We start from the raw sequence: 22700 nt of genomic DNA, 5'->3' as shown, positions 1-22700 counted from the left end.
CTGTTCTAACCTCCCTCCTCCCGTCCGTAATCCCACGCATGCGCCGATGAACGAGATATTGGCGCGTGCGCATTGAATGAGCACTGTCGGGTCGTGGCATCGCAGTTTAGCGTGCGCATGCGCGGAATTACGGATGGTAGGTTAGAACAGAGACAAAGGGCGGACAGACGCGGCGGAGGGGGAGTGCCTTCGTATGAAAATGACCCAGGGGCCTGGGCACCGGCCGTTGTAACAAACAAAAAAATGCATGCGTGTCCTGCCTTTAAAAATTACCATAGATTTTCAGTTAATATAGGGAGTCTGTTTTTCCGCAAAATTTTTTTGTCAAAAATGCCGTAAAAAACGTTGACTCTAGCCTACAGGCAAAATGTATTCATCCAAACTCAGGACTACACCACAAAAGCCAAAAGGTATAGTAATATAATTGGTAGTATTATGACGTCATGCTCCTTATCAATGCACACACCCATCCAACAATGATTGGAAAGTTCCAAACTCGGAGGGCGTGTTCATCTGATAAGTTTTGGGTTAAGAAACCAGTTACCAGGAGAAAGAAAAAAAAAGGAGAAAAAAAAAACAAACAAACAAAGAAACATTTGGATTATAGATCTCTGGAGAATCATTTGGATTATCGGGAAAAACTCTTGAGAGCTGGCTGCCCCAAGACTCTGCACATCACTTGACCCTTGGGTAATGTATATTTTTGTTTTATGTAGTATTGATCTAAATTAATTGGCTTGATACTTAGCCAGATACCCGCTCATTTGCGGATGTGTAACGTTAGTAGCTGCATCAGTATTCTCTCTTGTTTCAGTTACGATGCATATAACTGAATAAAGGGGATAAAATTGGAGAAACTCTCTGTTGGGAATTTTTATATTCCCTTGTTTGATATCAAGCCAATAATTTATAAGTTTTGTTGCAATACTACCCCATATCTGAGATTGGTCATCATTTTTGGGCGGAGCAAGGGCTCGTATCTGTCATCTTCTTGATTGAGTTTCCTGCATAATCCATTGATTGTATATCTCTCACAAATTTAAAGCTGTATTGCATAATATTCTTGTGTTGGTTGAGTATTGTTTTGTTGGCATCATATAGTGGTGAATTCTGGGTACTGCATATCATTGTATATTATTGAAATTTATGTTGATTCATTTTTGATTGTATTTTAAACTATTGTATAATAAAGAAAAATGTGGGGGATTCAATCAGCACAACCCTATACGTAGGTGCACATTGCTATGGCGAAATACATATACAAAGAAAAAGACACAAATGCAATGGCACTCTGCAACCAGCATGCATGCTGAGCCCACTATATACTTCTCCTGGAGCCAGCATGCATGTTGGTACTTGCATCCCTGGATCCGATGAAAGCTGTAATGGCACCGGACGGGGTTAACAGCAGAGTGTGCTTGGCGTGCATGCTGCACCTGCATTCCCTGGACTTTGTGTGGCTGTCATGGCCCACAAACAGGTAGGAACTAGTGTTAGGGACCACTCCATAGAGGCGACCTTGACGTGGTGAGTGGCTTATTATGCTTTGGCCAAAATGTACACCAATGCCTCATCCAGAATAGAGGCAGGGCAGAATGCTGGTTGCAGAGTGCCATTGCATTTGTGTCTTTTTCTTTGTATTGTATAATAAACCATTTATATTTTTGCATAGACGCTTGTACCCTGTTTTACTGATTACACAAAATAATCAGGTTCTTGATCGAACTCTTTTTGAGATGATTATGTCCATCTCACGGGTCAATATCGTTTGCATAATTTTTCTTTTGATCCGTAAAATTTTTATCTTTATATAAAGCAATTGCTTTATATACCCAACAAATTACAGTTGTGTTCAAAATAATAGCAGTCAGACATCACTAACCTGATCAATCACTGTTTATGGTAGAGTTCAATGAGTGAGGTCATTCATTCTTTGAAAAACAGGTGGCAATTATTGCCCATATTTAAGGAAGGAAGGCAGCAAATGTTGTACATGCTGGTTACAGTGCATTTCTCTCTGAAATTCTGAGGAAAATGGGTCGTTCCAGACATTGTTCAGAAGAACAGCCTACCTTGATTAAAAAGTTGATTGGAGAGGGGAAAACATATAATGAAGTGCAGAAAATGATAGGCTGCTCAGCTAAAATGATCGCAAATGCTTTAAAATGGCAACCAAAACCTGAAAGACGTGGAAGAATGCGAAAAACTACCATTCGAATGGATAGAAGAATAGCCAAAATGGCAAGGACTCAGCCAACAATCAGCTCCAGGAGGATCAAAGGAGGTCTAAAGTTACCTGTGAGTACTGTTACAATTAGAATATGCCTATGTGAAGCCAAGCTATCTGCAAGAAGCCCCCGCAAAGTCCCACTGTTGAAAAAAAGACATGTGCTGAAGAGGATACAATTTGCCAAAGAGCACATTGACTGGCCTAAAGAGAATTGGCGCAACATTTTGTAGACTGATGAAAATAAGATTGTTCTTTTTGGGTCTAGTTGGTCAAACGACCCCCAAACACTGAATTCAAGCCACAGTACACTTTGAAGACAGTGAAGCGAGGTGGCACAAGCATCATGATATGGGGATGTTTCTCATACTACGGTGTTGGGCCCATTTATCGCATACCAGTGATCATGGATCAGTTTGAATACATCAGAATACTTGAAGAGGTCATGCTGCCTTATGCTGAAGAGGAAATGCCCTTGAAATGGGTGTTCCAACAAGACAACGACCCCAAACACATCGGTAAACATGCAACATCTTGGTTCCAGACCAACAAGATTGACATTATGGAGTGGCCAGCCCAATCCCCAGATCTTAATCCAATAGAAAACTTGTGGGGTGACATAAAAATGCAGTTTGAGGCAAAACCAAGAAATAGAGAAGAACTGTGGAATGTAGTCCAATCATCCTGGGCTGGAATACCTGTTCACAGGTGCCAGAAGTTGGTTGACTCCATGCAACACAGATCTACAGCAGTTCTCAGAAACTGTGGTTATACAACTAAATATTAGTTCAGTAATTCGAAAGGAAAGCAAAATCTTCAAACATTTTTCAGTTTATATAGTGAATGTTTAAGTTTGTAAAGAATACAAACACTGCTTTTTTTTTTTAACAGTCTAATATTCACTTTTCTTCAATTTTTGAGGAACAACACAAATATGATATATTTTTCTTCATGTTTTGATTTGGAATACAATGTGTAGCGTTCCCAATGCATTTGTGTGAGTGGAAATAAAAGCTATTAGAAGGATTTTGAGCTTTATTCACTATTTTAAACACACTGCTATTATTTTGAACACATCTGTATATACATTGGCTGAAAAAGACATACATCCATACAGTTCCATTTATTATCCTGCAAAGTTGATTCAGAGAACGGCATAAAACACTCAATTTCTTACCAACCCGAATTCTGGCCTATCAGAATAAAACCTTGGATCAGCAACCCATCCCCAGAGATCTAGTAATTGTCATTTGTAATTTGTATTGTGACTCTCAAGACATTCATCTAGGCCCCTCTTGTTAGTGAGTTCACCATCACAACCACTGCTTTTACAGTAAAGAATCCCATTCTATGGTGGTGTAGAAACCTTCTTTCCTCTAGACATAGAGGATGTCCCCATGTTACCATTATAGTCCTGGGTATAAATAGATAATGAGAGAGATTGTTAATGACTTTTCATGTATTTATACTGTTATTAGGTCACACGTGCAGCCACTCTCCAGCGAATGTAAATGTTCTACTTTTTCTGAATATTTCCAGTTTACGGAGACGCGTCTTCCTTGTCATCAGTGAACAGCTCTGTATTCCTGTTCTCAGTGAATTTTTCCTGTGTAGTTGCCTAGCAACAGTAACCGGGCTTCGAATGGACCAAGAGACCCCACTGGTGGTAATATAAGACCAGCCTGGAAAGCAGTCACATAGAAACTACTGCCTTAGCTGTTTTCTTCATGCACTGCTACCCATATACCTGAGATGTAGTATTAATTCACAAATATACCATGGAAGGCAAACGACTCATTATCACTCATTCAGACTTTATACAAGCTTCTGAAAAATGGGGTTCATCTAGTCCTCATCACTAGGGATGATTGAATCGACTTTAGATGAAACTCCTGCTCCGTACAGTATTAGAATGTATTGGCTCCGTTGAGCCGAAGTTATTGCTTCGTGAAGTCTCGCAAGACTTCGCGTAATAACTTCATAAATTAATTTCTACTGTATAAAAAAAAAAAACATTTCCCGAAGTACCGTGGAACCGAACCAGAGTTCAGGAAAAAATTTTTTTTACAGTAGATATTAATTTATGAAGTTATTACGCAAAGTCTCACGAGACTTCACGAAGCAATAACTTCGGCTCATCGGAGCCAAAATATTCTAATACTGTACAGAGCTCCTGCTCCGTACAGTATTAGAATGAAGTTATATGCGAATCGATTTTGGATGTTTCATCCGAAGTAAATTCGCTCATCCCTACTCATCACCTTTATTATTTGCTGAAAGTTGTGGAAACTTAGCTAAAGGAGGAATGTTCAATTTAGGCCTCATGCACACATCCCGCAGACCAGAATAGGGCACGTTCTCTAATTTTGTGAAACATACAGATGTGGACAGCACATAGATATCATCATCATGTCTGTTTCAGAAACGATAGAACATGTCCTATTCTGATCTGCAAAATGCGGTCCACGAAACCATTGAAGTCAACGGGTGAGCAAAAAAATTAGGATGGCACACATACGGTATCCATATTTTGTGGCTCTGCAGGTAGTGGACTGCAAAAGGCAAAAAGCAGTTGGTAAAAGGATTCTGCCTCTACCCTGGAGATAAAGCAGACTATGCAATTCCACCCATTTTTTCTTGTTTTGCAATGAATGGAAGACCAAAAACGTCGGGGGATGTGACATTATTATTCTATTTTTGTCAATATTGCAAGTCATTTTTGGGTTGCCTCCCCTTATAATCCTTTTAATCGCCATTTACACTTCATCTCATTGAGATGCCGTTGTGAGTTCATACTTTTTAAGCAATAATTTTACAATATTGAAATAAAATTAAAAAACAACAGGAAGCAAAAGTAATTCTCAAATTTTATTGTTTTATCACTGTAGTATGACCACAGTGGAATTAAGAACAAGCATAAAACCTTTATTTTATAACTAACAACAGCACTTAGAACAACAGATTTCTTTTAAACAAAACTCATAAAAAAATGACCACCATTTTTCAATTAAGAGATAGATGGGTATACAGATACATTTCATTCATTGCAGTAATATACCGTAATTAAGTCAGTCATGGCAGTAAAGAGGGCATGATCATTAGCAAACACAAATAGAACCAAATCTTCATACCAACCGTGGGCAGCACCAACTGTGCTGACCATACCTGATGTTAATCATGTCATGTTTAGGATCTGTTCACATTAGTGTCATGGCCTCCGTTTACCAGAATGTCTGATGGCTACTGCAAAAGACCCCATTAACACCAATGTGAAGAGTGTCGCCTAAGTAATGTATGGTGTGTAACAGATTTTATTATGTAATTTTAGATGGCTAAAGCCATAGGCAAGACTGGCTTCACTTTAGGGTTTGAAAGATCTGTTCTTCCTATCGTTTAGTTCTTACCAAAAATAAGAACCGATCCTAAAAGAAGGAACAAGGACACTAATTTCATCAGGGACTAGAGACACCAATTTCAGTTAGGGACAGATCTACACTTACACATTTCACTCAAGGGCATATTTTCATCTCTAACTGCACTTGATACCGTAGGAAGTTCTTAGGTGGTCCTTGGCCATCGTTATTATCATAGTCTTCTCTAACATCTACCAGATAAATGAAGCCCCATGAAGGATTTTATTCTTTACTCTAAGGGATACTGGTAATAAAGAATGATTTAGACTATTGGACGATCCATACCCAATCTTGTCTAAGGGCTTCTGGAGGCTTCTTTTCTAAATTTGAGAGAGTAGAGGAGCTGTTGTAACCTGCTACGAGGGTAATTGTAATCTAATTCCCTGATACTTTAGGAATTAGATGGTAATATAAAAACTAAAATTTTAAAAGCGGTAGTGTAAGCCTTTCATCCCTGCTTAGAAAAATGACATACAGTAAGCCTGCCTTGAAATGCTTCTGGTAGTATATAAATAAAGCAATGTGGTATGGTATGCAGGTATACAATGTGGGCTCTTTCTGAAAGGCTTGTGCCACAACTTGTGAATACTGTCCTGTTCTGCAACCCATTGAATGTTGTTACTAGTACATCCATAAGATGCAAGGACTCTTAACGGGAGATCTTTTTTGGTCCACATGTCTTCAGAAACCTAAGTTTAATGTAAATGATACATATTACACCGCATCCTAAACACAATAATACTGATTTAAAGACAAGGTGGAGGCCATCTTGTCCGCACAGAGATACAGCTTCATAAACAACACAGAGTAGACGGAAGAAGCGATTGTGTTAATTAACAGTATCATAATTACCATCATTACAGAACAAGTTTAATGTTTAAGAAAAGTTCCCTCAAGCAAAAGACATTGAGCAAGGAGTATGAAGTGTGTCTACAGGTCTAAACCTGCTGGCACAACGGCAGAGCTATGGAAAGCATTACCTGCTTTGTGGACCTCACCAGATCATACACAAAGCATGGGAATAAATATTACAGCAACGACACAGCAGATATCAGTTCTATCAGATGTATCCACAGTGCTTAGATCATTTAGAAGGGGATTACAACCAGGTTAGCTGGTATAAATTGCAATCGCCATGAAGTACCACCAACAAAATGGGTGTTGACTTCAAAAATGCTTTGAATGAAGGAATATTTTCCTAAACCTGGATGACAGAAACAGAGATTAACACAGTACTAAACTGAAAAGGTTAAACAAAGGTAAAGCCAACTCCTATAAGTGCCAAGTTATATCATGTCAAGTGCTTCTAGTAAGTGCTATAAAATGGTATATGGCGCATCTCATCCACTCTCACACCCATTCCACTGGGCAACTAAGCAATAAATATGCAGATAGGCAGCAGGCTAGCTACTACTTCAACATGCCATCTTTAAGGTGACATCTGGGAAGTCACCTATACACACACTGATCTACAAACCCATCGAAACAAGTCAGGGGTAATGCGAGGAACTTAAATGCTCCTTTCCTTAAACTGAAAATCATATGGTCTTGATGCAATCCTATATGACTAATGGACACAGGATGATATGAATAGTGCAGGAGAACAGCTAGCCCTTCAGCTGTGATTCCTATATGTACGTCTGATAATCAAAATATCAGCAGAGCTGAAGGTAATGCTGATCAGACATAGACCTAGTCTAAGGTCCAAACTAACAATACAGCCAGGGAACAACACAATCCTTCTAATTTGTTATGGTTAAAGAGAATGAAAATGTACCAGGCTTTAGAGGTAAGACGTCTCACTGGAGGTCCAATAATAGGGTGATCCAGAGTAGTCAGTCTGCTAATGAATGCCTTTAGGGCCTCAAGCGCAGTACAGAATCATAGGCATTCCATGTGGTGCTGCCATAATCTGGAATTTGGCATATGCGCTGGAAAAGCTCCCGATGCACATTCCAGACTTATCCAAAAGGTCCCTATGCATCTAGCAGATGCCAACACTAGTTCTTTTGAAACATTCAGGGCCAACATGTTGGCATACCATTTTTTTTCATTGTACAGGAAGTATAGTTTGCTACACTTTTCTATGCAGAGGGACACAATAAAAAACGTGTATTGTGCAGTATGCGACCTTTACAATGAGAACCAGTGGACGAAGTACTCCACTGTACACCTATAGAGTGCATACATTGGTGAAGTAAACATCAGAGTTGCAAATTTGGGATCCATGTGATAAGTGAGGACAGCCATCTGCATGAGACCATAGAGGATGTCCATTAGACCCGCTTTCACTACTCTATGCCCAGATAAACAGATATAACATTCTCCATATTGTACTTGGAAAGATTTGACGTCGATTTTCTCAGGGCTTGTAGCCATAGATTGCTTCACTAATGAGAATAGGGCAACAGATTTTTGTTATTATTGAGGGAAAATGTATTTTGTCTGGAAGATATTTATGTGAGGCTGCCATTTGTCTGGATTGTGTGAGGTCTGTGTATTTCATAGAATGTGGATTCCTGGATTATCCAGAACGCGCAAGCCAAATAATCCGGCAGTAGACACAGAACTAGATAATAATTTGCCAAATTCCCATCTATTTCATCTAGTTTCTAAGTACTGGGCAGTGTGGTTTACATGTCGTGATCAGCACAATTAACGGGTCACAGTCTTTTAGGTAATGTTCTGATCCTGTAAAGTGTCAGAGAGTGATGTCCTACTGAGACATCAAGAACAGGTTCAGAGGTCAATTCAGAATATGGAGGGGACAGTAGACCTCCAATATAGTCATTGAGCCTGCATATGCAGTGGTTCTCAAGTATAATCCTAAATTCTATCATGTTATGGCATTACAGACAAATGGAATAACTTGATCCCAGAGTCAGCAGAAAACAAAACCGAGACTATGTTAAAGCGAACCTGTCACTTTGAACATGATGTCTCAGCTGAAGGCAGCATGTTATAGAGCAGAAGGAGCTGAGCAGACTGATATATAGATTTATAGGACAAGATTCAGTATAACCCGTATTGTATTCATTTAAATTCCTGCTCATTCTTTGCTTTGAAGTCAAGGGGGCGGTCCTACCAGTGATTGACAGCTATATCTGTATACACAGTCATAGAGAGAAGCCTGTCAATCACTGATAGGGCCGCCTCCTGGACTTCAAAGCCAAGAATGAGCAAGAATTTAAAATAATGAAATACAAGTTTTCCAGAACCTTTTCCCACAGAGCCATATATCTCAACCTGCTCCGCTCCTCCTGCTCTATAACATACTGTCTTCAGCTCAGACACCATATTCAACATGACAGGTTCCTTATAACAAGCGGAATTATACTTCTATACATCCTTCTACAACATTTGGTGACTATGGTGTAAGGCATTTATGAAATGAGAATGTAATAAACTGCATGTGTGTATGAATGGCTGGGTTTACATTTTCAGAAGGCTCTAGCTATGAAGTGAGTTTAGATGGTCACAATGTTCTGGCAGAGCCCATCATTAGCTTACATAGATCATTTCTATCTCCATGATCCTAGTTGAAAGTGGAAATGCAGGATTTTTTTTTGGGGATAGGAACACTCGTTCATGTTCTCGTCCTAACACAATATATTGGTGAATAGAAACTTCAGATCAATGTCCACTAGTCATCCAGTTGTCAATTTCACTTGAACCTTCATTACTCCTTGTAAACCGTCTTACAAGTACAATAGATGTAATAGCCCAAAAAAAAATCGATGTTAATTCCTGAATGCTGGTAGCGGTTTGACCCAGAATACTTTTATTACTTCTACTTCTCTGTTGAAAAAAAATAAAAACTAGACACATCAAAATGACCGCACGGTGGAAGTTATAGAGCATCACAGCCAAAACTGAGCTCACCTTCTAAGATCTCAACTACCAAACAGCACAATCATACTACAGTGGCATAAAGAGATAATCTACAAAAAAGCATCTAAAATACTGCAAAGATACAGTGCTTTATATTCATATATGACAAATATCAGGTCATCCGGTTCTTTAGTCAATACTAGGCCGGCAAGAGATAAATTAAAAAAGTATTTCTTGAACATGGTGCAAGAATAATACTGGTCCAACACAACAAGAGCGTAACAAGCGTTGACCTTAAAGGGGGGAGGGGATCACTCAGACAGCACAGTCACGCCAACAACAATATAAAGAGGTTACTTAAAAACATAGATTTGTTCTTTTTTTTCCTTATGTGATATATTGATATTTAATAGGAAAATAAAATACATAGATTTCTGTCATCTGTATTCTGCATTCATTTGCAAATCTTACAAAAAAAGGACTAGACAGGTTAGGCATTCACAAATTCTATGCCATTTTTTGTTAAAATTCATATCAACTATACATTATATTACAGTATTAACAATGAATATTTGTTTTCGGTTCTACCCATTGGGTAGGATATGTGCATAATATTCAAGTTATACAGAGTTACAAATAAAAAATAAAAAAAATATAAGACTTACAAGAAGATGAAGTGGAAAATAAGCACCTTTACAAATGAGGCACAGCAGAAGTGGAGGCGAGCGGAGAGTCTCCCTGGCTCCAGAGAAACGCATGCGCAGGTCTCTCTACACACTGAACTAGACGATCTGGTGTTAAGGTCACATCTAGTACATAGCCCGCACTTTCAACATATGGCAGCAAACGCAGCAGCTGTAATGTAGCACATACAATGGCCAAACACGTTTAGACTTTTTTGCTTTCGTTTTTACATTTGTTATATAAGAAAGGACAATCTTAGCGATCAAGTATTTGCCTCCTATTATATACAGCAACGAAACATGGTGAGCAGTTGTAACGCATCTGGACACATTGAAGTGAAGGTAGAAAACAGCATAAGGCTACTTTCACACTAGCGTTCAGAGCGGGTCCGTCTGATGTCTGCACAGACGGATCCGCTCCTATAATGCAGACGTTTGCATCCGTTCAGAACGGATCCGTCTGCATTATAGTTTGAAAAAAATTCTAAGTGTGAAAGTAGCCTGAACGGATCCGTCCAGACTTTACATTGAAAGTCAATGGGGGCGGATCCGTTTGAAGATTGAGCCATATTGTGTCATCTTCAAACGGATCCGTCCCCATTGACTTACATTGTAAGTCTGGACGGATCCGCTTGCCTCCGCACGGCCAGGGGGACACCCGAACGCTGCAAGCAGCGTTCAGGTGTCCGCTTGCTGAGCGGAGGCTGAACGCCGCCAGACTGATGCATTCTGAGCGGATCCGCATCCACTCAGAATGCATTAGGGCAGTACGGATGCGTTCAGGGCCGCTTGTGAGCCCCTTCAAACGGAGCTCACGAGCGGACACCCGAACGCAGGTGTGAAAGTAGCCTAATATATTGCAGCCGTGGGTGTACAGCCCCTTCACTTATTGTTTTATGCAGGGCTGGTCTGCTGTCACAGTGTAATAGTTTTTAGAATTGAAATGCATGGAATATATATGTAAAATTAACATGCTAGAATAGTAAATTTTTTGAGGGGATGAAACAGTAATACTAAATAAAGGCTGGTCCCACTGTGCAAAATAAGGGGCTTGGGTAACACCAATTTTAAGGTAGAGGGACAGCACATCGCGGCCACTTCTCCTTTGGTAGCTGGAACAGACACCAGCCCTTCCTTCAGCTCTCAGACACACACATATTGAAAATCTCTGAATAACTTCTTTAATGTGGCAAAAAGAAACTTAAAATGGAGCCTCCTTAAAACATCTGTTATAACAGTGATCACGGACAAAGAAGCAAACGCCTCTTAATAAACTTGGCGCATCTTACACCATCTTATTTAATACATTTCTTCTAAGACTTCACTGGAATACTTAACCCTTACAGACTAAATGCTAATCATAGTATTTTATTTAATTATGAAGAATTGCCTATTGGAATGGGTATAAAGTAGATTAAAGTGCGAGTAGGAGATCTTAAAAACATTCTTTTAACCACTTAACACTTTTGCCAGAGCTCTGCTCGGGCTTTGAGAAAAGGACTTAACAGCAAAGCTGCGTGGCAGGGTAAGGGGGAATAGTGGCAACTAGAGATACGGGCCTGGTCCTTTTTGAAAGCTGACAATCTAAGCTTTAAAACAAGTCCAGAATCACAGCATCTCTTCTACTTCAGCAGTTCTAGCTGTTAGTAATGAGGTCGGGAGTGACAGCAGCAGAAAGTGAAAGCAGGTTTCAGTTTCTTTCACCATCTTCCGATGGCGTGGAGCTAGTGCTGCGATTCTTGTTTTAACGCTCAGATGATTCAAACTTGACCAGGCCCATATCTCTAGCTGCTACCCAGCCGAAGATGTGTAGAGTTAAAACAGCCCTGCCCCTTCAGCTGGCTGTAATCTCTGGAGGGGGCATTGGGGGAGCTGACAGCCAGCAGGCGGAAAAAAAAACAAGAAGAAAATATTTTTAAAAAAATATATAAATTTGGCATCATCATAATTGTAGTAACCCACAGAATGACGTTATCATGTTATTTATACCACACAGTGAACTTCTTAAAAATAAATCCCACAAAACAATGTTAAAATTTGTTTTTTTATCATTGCCCCTAAAAATAAAATAATAAAAGTTATTTAATACTCTATATGTACCTCAAAATGGTTCCTAAAAACAACTACAGCTTGTCCCACAAAATTAAAAAAAAGGTCTCATACAGCTAAATTAAAAGAAAAACGTTATGACCGTTGGAATACAGAGGGGAGGAAAATGTTACTGGTCCTTAAGGCTAAAATTAGTCATGTCACTAAGGGGTTAAAAATACACTTGTGTCCCTGGAGTTCTGCGCCAACTATATTTACTTCAGACATAAATTCAAAATCTACAATAAAAAGTGAAATTTTTGGGAAGGGTTTTCAAATTTTAATGTGACTGTTAAGGGGTTAATCACAACAGCACTTTTTACAGCAGACTGCATACGGTTTCCAGCATTTAACCCATGTCCTGTACCACGGCTTCCCCGCCATATTACTCCCATTCCAATGATATGTACACAAACATATTACATCTCGCTGTACTCAATTGTGTTATTTTGGCTGCCCTCATACAACTTCGGCAGCTATATACGAAAATAACATTCCAATATTTCTTGAAAGATAAGATGCTGAGAGGAAGATGCATTCACTGGTTTCACAGTAATTCATGGTGAAGGATATGGGCGTGTCCACACTGGCATGGTAAGCTTGTATGTATACCATATAGATTATTACCAATGCTGAGGGCATCTTTGGGAATTCATACCTAGTAATGCACTAAGCCCTAAAGCGTCCCTCCGGTTCTAAGGTAAAAAATAAATAAATCAAAACTAATGCGGTTGTGTGAATGCTCCCTTAATGTGATTTTTTTTTTTCTTGAAACGGTGGGTTAATGCAACCAAGTATCAGGGTTAACTCCCATATAACAAAGGTGACATGTCCCATACATAGAAGATAATAGAAATTTTATTTTCTACCCTCCAACAAGCCATGGCAGTGATAGCAGCTTATTAATAGATGTGGCTTTATTTTGGACTGTGTTCAGACAGTCATAGCAGCTTGTGGTTTTGCTGGTGCAAGCACAATGGAAGGGAGGACACAGAAAATTTCATCAGTTGAATGTGTCCGCTGGAAGTAAATAAACTTAAAGCGGTTATCCCACAAAAAATATTCTAGTTTTCAAACCAGCACCTGGATCTTAATACTTTTGTAATTGCATGTAATACAATTTTTTGTATAGCCAGTGAGTTATTCAATGTCATGCATCTATATAGCGCCACCTGCTGTTTATTTTTTTTCTCATTCTTTGACCTGCTCACTGAGAAGGCCGCACATGCTCAGTTTCATCCTTCAACTGCTTCCTGAGCTGTGATAGGGAGAGCTGAGACACGCCCCCTGAGCTGCAGCAGAAAAGACACTCCCCTGAGCTGTCAGCTTGATATAAATCTAGCAGAGCAATGAACAGGGAGATCTCTGGATCCATGTGAGGTACAGGGCTGGTTCTAGCTTTGTTAGAAAGAGGTTGGCATATACTATATGATGTCTGATTTTCGTTTTTTACTTTAGTCATGGGATAACCCCTTTAAGCAGGAAATTCCACCTAAAATGAACATGTCTCCAGCTAGCTGTCATCTTAGTGCAGAAAGCCCCAAAACAACATGGCTGCACACTGCTCCACAAAGCTTCTATACGTGGGACCTCACTACACAAGACATGCATGGATGCAGAAGTGATTAAGAGCAATCCAGACATTTTGTCATGGATAAAAACATGGCTGCTTTCTTCCAGAAACAGCGCCACGCCAGTCCACAGGCCGTGCCTTGTGCTGCAGCTCAGCTCCACTGGAGTGAAAAGGGCTAATCTGCAATATGGCACACAACCAGGGGATGTTCTTTGAATCCTGAACCCCTTTAACGTGACGCTGCTAACTGTGCAATAAGTTATAGACTTAAAAAAAAAAGAGGGGGAAAGAGTGTCAAACTAACTCCATTCAGATGAACGGGACAGTCAGAGAAATCTGCCACATGTGGATATACCCTTAAAGCCTAATGTTAAGCAGCATGGCACCAAGCTCTATTTATTTCTGTACCCTGTAAGGTTTGTTCTTATAGAAAAATATGCGTTCTTTAATAGAATATTAACAAGCCGTGTCCCTGGGTAAAGCAGCACAGCCTGTCATTCCATGTTAAAGCTGACCACAGACAGAAGAGATGCCGAACAGCCATCTTTGGACTCCCCATAAACAGACCAACCACAGAACTGATTTCTGTCGAGGGAGAAGGACAAGAAGCCGTCAGACACCTCTGGTGCTGAATGGCAGGAGCTCAGTTCCCTTTGGTTTATGATGTGTGGTCAGCTGTATACTTCCTCTAAGAAACCAGTCTTTATTATAAAGGACTCTACTACTATGCATACCGCGAACTTGTAAAATCAAGGAGTAATAAACACATCTCTCCCAATGTCAGGGTCCATCTCATCTGCCGCTCATTTGGTAGCAGTAAAGGCAGTCTGGTTTTAGAGGATGAGGAGCTGGAGATGTTTCCATGTGGAGTAATATTCTTCCACACTGTTCAGCAGTTATTCATATATGAAAACACCATGGACGTCTTTGAGCAAGCTTTACAATGGCTACCCAAGATCAGAGAGCGGCAAGAGCTGATGAACAGCATTGTGCCCGCATCCCTCATATCCATGGATCTCGTCTACATGAAGGGGCTATGCTGAAGACGTGGAAGGTTCTTTTTTTGGGTTTGATTACTGTATAGGAAAAACACTTTTAGCTTCCATCAGGTGAATGTAACCCTACAGACACGTGTGAAGTATGTGCTGGAATTGTACACGCCAAGTGTATGCAGGTCTGTCCTGGCAGTGTTAGGGCTGGTTCACACAATCGAGTTCATAACGGGAATTACGCTCCATGTGTGAATGTGATCCTCCGTTCTGGACTTGCAGGAGCGCATGGCATGATCATGATTTATAATGCTATGTGCCTCTGCATGACCTTGTTTCTACAGAAAAAGGCCTCATGCAGACGACCGGGTTTTTTTGCGGTCCGCAAAACGGATTTCCGTTGTTCCAAGACCGTTTTTTTTTCCGTGGGTCTTCCTTGATTTTTGGAGGATCCACGGACATGAAAAAAAAAGAGTCGTTTTGGTGTCCGCCTGGCCGTGCGGAGCCAAACGGATCCGTCCTGACTTACAATGCAAGTCAATGGGGACGGATCCGTTTGACGTTGACACAATATGGTGCAATTGCAAACGGGTCCGTCCCCCATTGACTTTCAATGTAAAGTCAGGAGTCCCTATTAATAGTTTTCTCCAATCGCCGCACAGACCTTTCACTTACCAGTAGGAGGAGCGCCCGGCCGGTCACAGACATCGCAGGTAAGTATAATGCTTCTAAAATTGCTAAGTAACCATGGCAGCCAGGACTGCAGCAGCGTCTTGGCTGCCATGGTAACCGATCGGAGCCCCAGCGATTAAACTGGGTATCCGATCGGAACTCTCCGCTGCCACCAATGATTGGGGGGGGGGGCGGCCGCACTGGCCACCAATGTGTTAAATACAAGGGAGGGAGGGGGGGCCGCACTGGCCACCAATGAGTTAAATACAGGGGGGGGAGGGGGCAGTCATGTACACAGTTCTTTTAGTATATTCTAACCTGAAGCGTCCCCATCACTATGGGAACGCCTGTGTTAGAATATACTGTCGGATCTGAGTTTTCATGAAGTGAAAAATCTGATCTAAAAAGCTTTTATGCAGACGGATCAGCGGATCCGTCTGTGTGAAAGTAGCCTACGGACAAGGATGACGGACACGGATGGCAATCTTGTGTGCATCCGTGTTTTTTCACGGACCCATTGACTTGAATGGGTCCGTGAACCGTTGTCCGTCAAAAAAATAGGACAGGTCTTATTTTTTTGACGGACAGGAAACACGGATCACGGATGCGGCTGCAAAACGGTGCATTTTCCGATTTTTCCACGGACCCATTGAAAGTCAATGGGTCGGTGAAAAAAAAAAAAACGAAAAATGGAACAACGGCCGCGGATGCACACAACGGTCGTGTGCATGAGGCCTCATACTGACATAAAGCTGTCAATATGATTCTCTAGAAGTATGGTCAAGCAGAGGCACATAGCATTATAAATCATCATGCCGTGCGCTCCTGCAAGTCCAGAACGGAGGATCCCGTTCAGACACGGAGCGCGATTCCCGCTATGGACTCGCTCGTGTGAACCAGCCCTTACAAGGTACACATGTTCTTTTCTCAAGCTCGTGGTTTTCACTGCCTGCATATTCTAGAGTTTGGCCAAGTCTGGTTATTGATCCACAATAGTTGGCGAGTCATCAGTTAACAAAGACACGCTGAAAACAAAGAAATTTACAAGACTTCCAAAAAGCCAAGATGCAGATTCAAATCCGACAAACTTCCTTGACAAAACTTGCTAATAAGGCTGGGTTCACATTACGCATCTGATATATGTCTGGTGTGTACACTGGGAAAGCTCCGGATGTACACACCAAACGTATATAGGGTTAGATTAGCCAGAAGGGGGCTAAAAGAGCATCCTTTTGGCCTTCACCTGACCAGTCAGATCCATTATTCCAAACTATAGTACCCAGTAGACACACTGTAAAACATAAAATTTTGTATTTCTTTTTTAAAACAATAGGACCCTGTGTGTGAAGGCTGGCACTGCATGGCATCCATTTAATGTATACATCCCCGCACATATGTTTAGCAGACGCCATAATCGTGATGTGAACAGAGCCTTAATGTGGCATCTTCACCTCAACAAGGCAAGCACAACAGCTACAACAGTTCATGGCTTTCTCTCAGCACTTCTATGAGTGACCACTTATTAGTCAGCATGTCCCTTTTTAAAGATAATAATACACAGTAATGTCGCCAGCAGCGTTGATGAGTACACATCATAATGGTGGTAAAACGAGACGTGTAAAAAAAAATGCCTAGAATAAATGCCACAGCCAAAAGATCGGCACATCAATACTACGGGACAGTGCGAGGCTTTTCACTTTTAGGAGAAATCAAGGACAAAACGATATTCAAGAAGGAGGAGCACCCCCCCAACCCAAGCATGTCACCATGCTCAATCTCCTCGTCCAAAATTTTTTGGACTCACTGATGACCTGTAAACCTTTACCTGTGTAATGTCTAGGTGATGACAAGAAAGTGAATATCATTTGGTCCTGTATTTCAGGCCTTGGAGACCCTCATGGGCACAAGGACGTCTGTTGTGATCAGTCTAACACTGGTTTTGGATACGTGACACTTTTTTAAGCCACACAGTCTCATAGGAATGGACAACTTTTCAGTATTTTCTATGGGTTTCGAACACAGCTCCCACGTCACCGTGCAACAAGACACCTGAAAGGTGCCCACTGTGTATCTTGCAATCTAGTGAGGATGAAGCCTGGGGTGGGTTCTTTGTTGCTGGGCATCTCAAATGCTTTATCCTTACAGTTAAAAACACTCTATGACAAGTTTCCCTCATACAGAATCAACTAGTGCAACTTTTTCCTCTATAAAAATAAGAAATAAAATCAGTATTCATTCCATCACTGTACACATTGGCACACACAGAAGGGTTATGGACTTCCATAAAAGAATTAGCACTGCCCCTAAACACTGGCCGTCCGCCTAAAACCCCTAGCATTTCTACATAGACGCTTGTTTGTAAGTACATAACAAAGGCTCTGCAAAGCTCTGGTTCTGTGCCACATTTTCGTAAAGTTTAAATAAAGTGAAATATGATAACATAAAATGACGTTTCCTGAAACAAAAGTATGGGTAAAACAGAAAGAAGGGGTGGATAATGAGATCCAATTGCATACAAACTCTGACTGATATCAGATACGCATACAATAAATATGTGCATTTGGCTTAACTTAAGTGTACCCCTTGAGGAACAGAGCTCAGGAAGTCACCCGGTCACCGTCATGTCAGCTTCCTTCACTTCAGGTCGTGAACATGTTGGAGGAGATTCAGGCAATGTTTCCTGGCTGCCTATCTTTTCCACCGACAGGGACTATTGTGCTCTCTGGATCATTCGGTTGAAACTGAAGTCTGCTTCCTGTCTGAGACGGGGTAGAGGAGTTATTTTGCTGGTGTTGGAAATAAGATGACCCTGGGTAATGTCCCATAACTTCACTGTAGGTTGGTGGTGGCCCTTCCATGCGGCCACTGCTGCTATAGTTGGTTGCACTGATGCCGGAATTGCTGCTAGGTGGACACGGGCCCCCACTGTACATAGATATATCTATTAAATCACTATCAAAAATGGTCCTGTTCGGAGGTGCCCTGACAGATTCTCTGTTCAGTTCCATCTGTTGCTCTGGGTCCCGCAACTGGAGAGTGCATGGACCCTGGTAAGGTGGAGGCTCTTCACCGTCAGAGAGGGAAATAGTAGGTGGAAGGTCAATCTCATGCTGAATGTAAGGATATGTTGGTTGGAAGCGGCTGAAACGATCTCTCTGCATAAAGGAAGGAGCTGTGAATCTGTCTCTTGACCTCGGTGCATACATGATCTAGAAAATAGCATTAAACAAGAACACGCAATCACTTAGTTATACAGAAGCCCAGTTCACGCAGTCAGCCTCATAGCAGGTAAAGCCGCGAGTTGCTTATATGTAAAGGACACCTGCAGTGACAACCATATGTAAGCGCTCCATGATACTACCGGTATCTGACATCTCCGATCACTTCTATGCGGGGGATGATATTAGTGCACATCATATCAGCTTCCCATTTCTAACTGTATTCCCGGGAACTATGCAAACAGCCAGGAAATATGTTCATCTACTAACATAGAAATAATTCCCAGACGTCTTGCATCCTATGGTGTTTATTATAATATTTTTTCCTTTTAGAAGATAACCAATTAAACCACTATTTGGTGAACTAAAACTTTACACACATTTTCACATGTAGGAAAGCGTTTTGACTATACTATAGAGTTGTAGGGGCCTCACTTATTATCAAACATACATTCAATTGAAAGAAGATGAAATCATACCTCTGAGGCGCCTTGTCGGGACACTAAGCTATCTGAAGGCCACAGACACCTTTCCTATTTAGAGAAGAGAAGGAAAATCAGCATAAAATAGTAACTGTACGTATACACATTTATTCAAGGTTAAGATACAGCAATTAAAAAGCGAGAAGCAGCCATGATGTCTGATAGGTGCAGGTCCATCTCCTTCCCAAGCTGCCGCTGTATGAATGGAGAGGTCCGCTGTGCCACATAGTTTCCATAACTGCCAGAGCGAGCTCCGCTACTTCTACATCCCAGCCACCTCTCCATTCAGCCAGGCAGTGGCTAGATATCAGTTCCCATGGTGTGACCTGCATCTATCACAGTTATCAGACATTTATGGAACATACTTCCATAAAAGGCTATGGGCACCTTTAACATAGAATAAGATTATTTTTACATGTTACTGGTTATGATGAATAATAAGAACACGTTCTACTCATTTTCAGGCAGCAATCTTCCTTCAGTCATTTTCAGATCCCTTGATATTCATTTTGCAACCTGCCCCTAGTTTCAGACTTTTCTAAATTGGTTGCGTCCCTCCCAGTAATATATGTTCGGTGTGCCCAGGATACTGCTGCCTTCCCCCTACAAACTGACTTGTGTGTGCTTTCCTCCCCATCTACAGCCTGTGAGGGCTTTCCCTTTTTGGATGCGTTCTCCTCTCTCCACTGTAATCTGCCATGTAGTATTCTGAGCTGATAAGCTGAGTGTTCTCTGCAGAGTGCATATGCAAGAGCCTAGGGTTGAAGGGGTAGCTCAGATTGATATATAGGTTTGGGAGAAGAGATTCACTAAAACATGTAATTTATACATTTTAAAGGGTTTCTGTCACCCTGCAAAACTCATTTTTTTTTTTTTTGGATAGTTAGATTCCTCATAGTGCGATATAGGAGAATATAATGCTCTTACTTACTTTCATGCGGCCGATTCTTTATAAAACGAACTTTTATAATATGTAAATGAGGGCTCTACCAGCAAGTAGGGCGTCTACTTGCTGGTAGCTGCTGCAGAAATCCGCCCCCTCGCCGTGTTGATTGACAGGGCCAGCCGTGATCTCCTCCTCCGGCTGGCCCTGTCAGTAATTCAAAAATCGCGCGCCTCGCGTCATTCGGCGCAGGCGCTCTGAGATGAGGAGGCTCGTATCCTCAGCACTCCCTCAGTGCGCCTGCGCCGATGACGTCTTCTCTTTTGGTGATGTCATCGGCGCAGGCGCACTGAGGGAGTGCTGAGGATACGAGCCTCCTCATCTCAGAGCGCCTGCGCCGAATGACGCGAGGCGCGCGATTTTTGAATTACTGACAGGGCCAGCCGGAGGAGGAGATCACGGCTGGCCCTGTCAATCAACACGGCGAGGGGGCGGATTTCTGCAGCAGCTACCAGCAAGTAGACGCCCTACTTGCTGGTAGAGCCCTAATTTACATATTATAAAAGTTCGTTTTATAAAGAATCGGCCGCATGAAAGTAAGTAAGAGCATTATATTCTGCTATATCGCACTATGAGGAATCTAACCATCCAAAAAAAAAAATAATGAGTTTTGCAGGGTGACAGAAACCCTTTAAACCTCTGCCCCTTCTATACTTGAAGGGGTATTCCTATCTCAGATAATGGGGCCATATTGATAGGATAAGCCCCCATTGTTTCAGATGGGAATACCCCTTTAAAAGAGTTTTCCCAATCCTCTGGATAAGCCATCAGTATCAGATCATGGGGGTCCGACACCTGGGACTCCTGCCAATTAGCTGTTTGAGAAGGTAAACCACTGAAGGAACAATCAAGTTCCGAAACACGTTTGGTATACAGCAAGTGAATAAGGGATTCATCATAATAAGGACTTACAATTATTTCCCTCCTACTAAAGCTTTTGGAGATTGACAAGAGGAGATACTCAGCGGCGCAATTACATACGAGTCGTCACGTGATACGCCATAGCACATGTGGGACGCCACGTAGGGCTAACGGCAAACGACAACGCCAGATCCTCAACTTTACAGTGAGACTCAAGACGTGAAACCTAAGGCAAAACACCCAGTGGACTGGTAACGTGTGTGGATATGACCATTCATATGTGTCTACTTCGGTGCAATTGTTGAATCACGGAGTGCTGTTAATATATTGAGAAGATAAAGTGTGTCTATATCTCGATACGCAGCGTATACCATGGGATGCTGCAAACAATATATAGGAGGAAACTAACTGACCATGTGGCCTAATGTATAGAGCCGCTGATATATAAGCCACATTTATTGCAGGGACGTGTGTTCCATTGGTGAGCCGCAGCACGTGCATGTGCGATTGACATGAGGATATAACCATCTACCACTGCTTATTCCAGTGAAACAGCTTCATTAAAAGTGTTGTTACATCAGGGAGAGACGGAGCAACCACTCTATAATACGTTATTGGATATGACTAAAGTTAAACAGATGGTATTGACTGGGCATTTGTTCAAATTGAATATAATAAGTGCCCCACAACCATTTGTATATCGCACGGACGTGTGTACCATAACTGTGCCGTCCGTCGTGGTTTTTTTTTATGTAGATGTGATCCATAGATCATATTTTATACGCATAGAAATATCGTGTTTTGTGCGTGCATTATGAGCGGTATTCACTGATCACATGAGCAGCTCATCTTGTATATTATATATATTACATGTTTTACAAGTGTATGTTCAATAAATTACATTTTTATTAATTTTTAAGTCTGTAGAACCAGATATTTGGGTGCCCTCCAGCAGTTACGTTATTTCCTAATCATGTTTGAGAAGGTACCAGCGCTCACAGTAGCGCTGCTGCCTTCTCGCAGCTCACCAAGCACCGCATTGTTCATTGTATAGCGGCTGTGCTTTGTATCGCAGCTCAGCCCCATTCACTTCAAAGAGGCTGAACTATGCCTAGGTCATATGATCGATGAACGTGTTGTCACATGATCTAGGAAAAGCTGTCTTCTCAAACAGCTGATCGGCAGGGGTCCAGGGAGTCAGACAACCACCGATCAGATACTGATGACAAGGGATGAGCGAATAGTCTTCGGAAGAAACATCCGGATTTGCATAAAACTTTGTTCCAATACTGTACGGAGCGAGCTCCGTACAGTACTAGGATGTATTGACTCCAATGAGCCGAAGTTATTACTTTGCGAAGTCTCACAAGACTTTGCATAATAACTTCAGAAATTAATTTCTACTGTAAAAAAGACATTTCCCGAACTTGGGTTCGGTTCCAAGGTACCACTTGGAACCGAACCAGAGTTCGGGAAATGGCCTTTTACAGTACAAATTAATTTATGAAGTTATTATGCAAAGTCTTGTGAGACTTCTAAGTAATAACTTCGGCTCCCCAGAGCCAATACATCCTAGTGCTGTACGGATCGCTCGCTCCGTATAGTATTCAAACAAAGTATTATGTGAATCGATTCACTCATCCCTAGGAGAGGTCGTCAATATTAAAGTCTTGGAAAACCCATTTAAGACCGCCCCTGTGTACAGTTTTCTATGTATACA

The 22700-nt window shown here is 41.4% G+C and overlaps 1 protein-coding gene across 5 annotated transcripts in view; it reads right to left on the bottom strand.

The window, feature by feature from the left end:
• Positions 1-1435: 1435 nt before the first annotated feature.
• Positions 1436-22700, bottom strand: part of LDLRAD4 (low density lipoprotein receptor class A domain containing 4) — a 388238-nt gene continuing 366973 nt past the window's right edge. For 4 of the 5 annotated variants that reach the window (XM_040433133.1, XM_040433136.1, XM_040433134.1 and 1 more), the window contains 2 exons: positions 19174-19227; positions 16421-18685 (listed from right to left, as the gene is read on the bottom strand). In XM_040433133.1, the coding sequence (XP_040289067.1) occupies positions 18143-18685; positions 19174-19227 (597 nt within the window). In that variant the 3' untranslated portion in view covers positions 16421-18142. Of the gene's footprint in view, positions 1446-16420; positions 18686-19173; positions 19228-22700 lie in introns of those variants that run through there. The other variant, XR_005779168.1, reaches the window with a different exon arrangement.

Source organism: Bufo bufo, chromosome 5 (genome assembly GCF_905171765.1).
Source record: "Bufo bufo chromosome 5, aBufBuf1.1, whole genome shotgun sequence".
NCBI lineage: Eukaryota > Metazoa > Chordata > Amphibia > Anura > Bufonidae > Bufo > Bufo bufo.
This window is presented reverse-complemented; position numbering and strand designations above follow the sequence as displayed.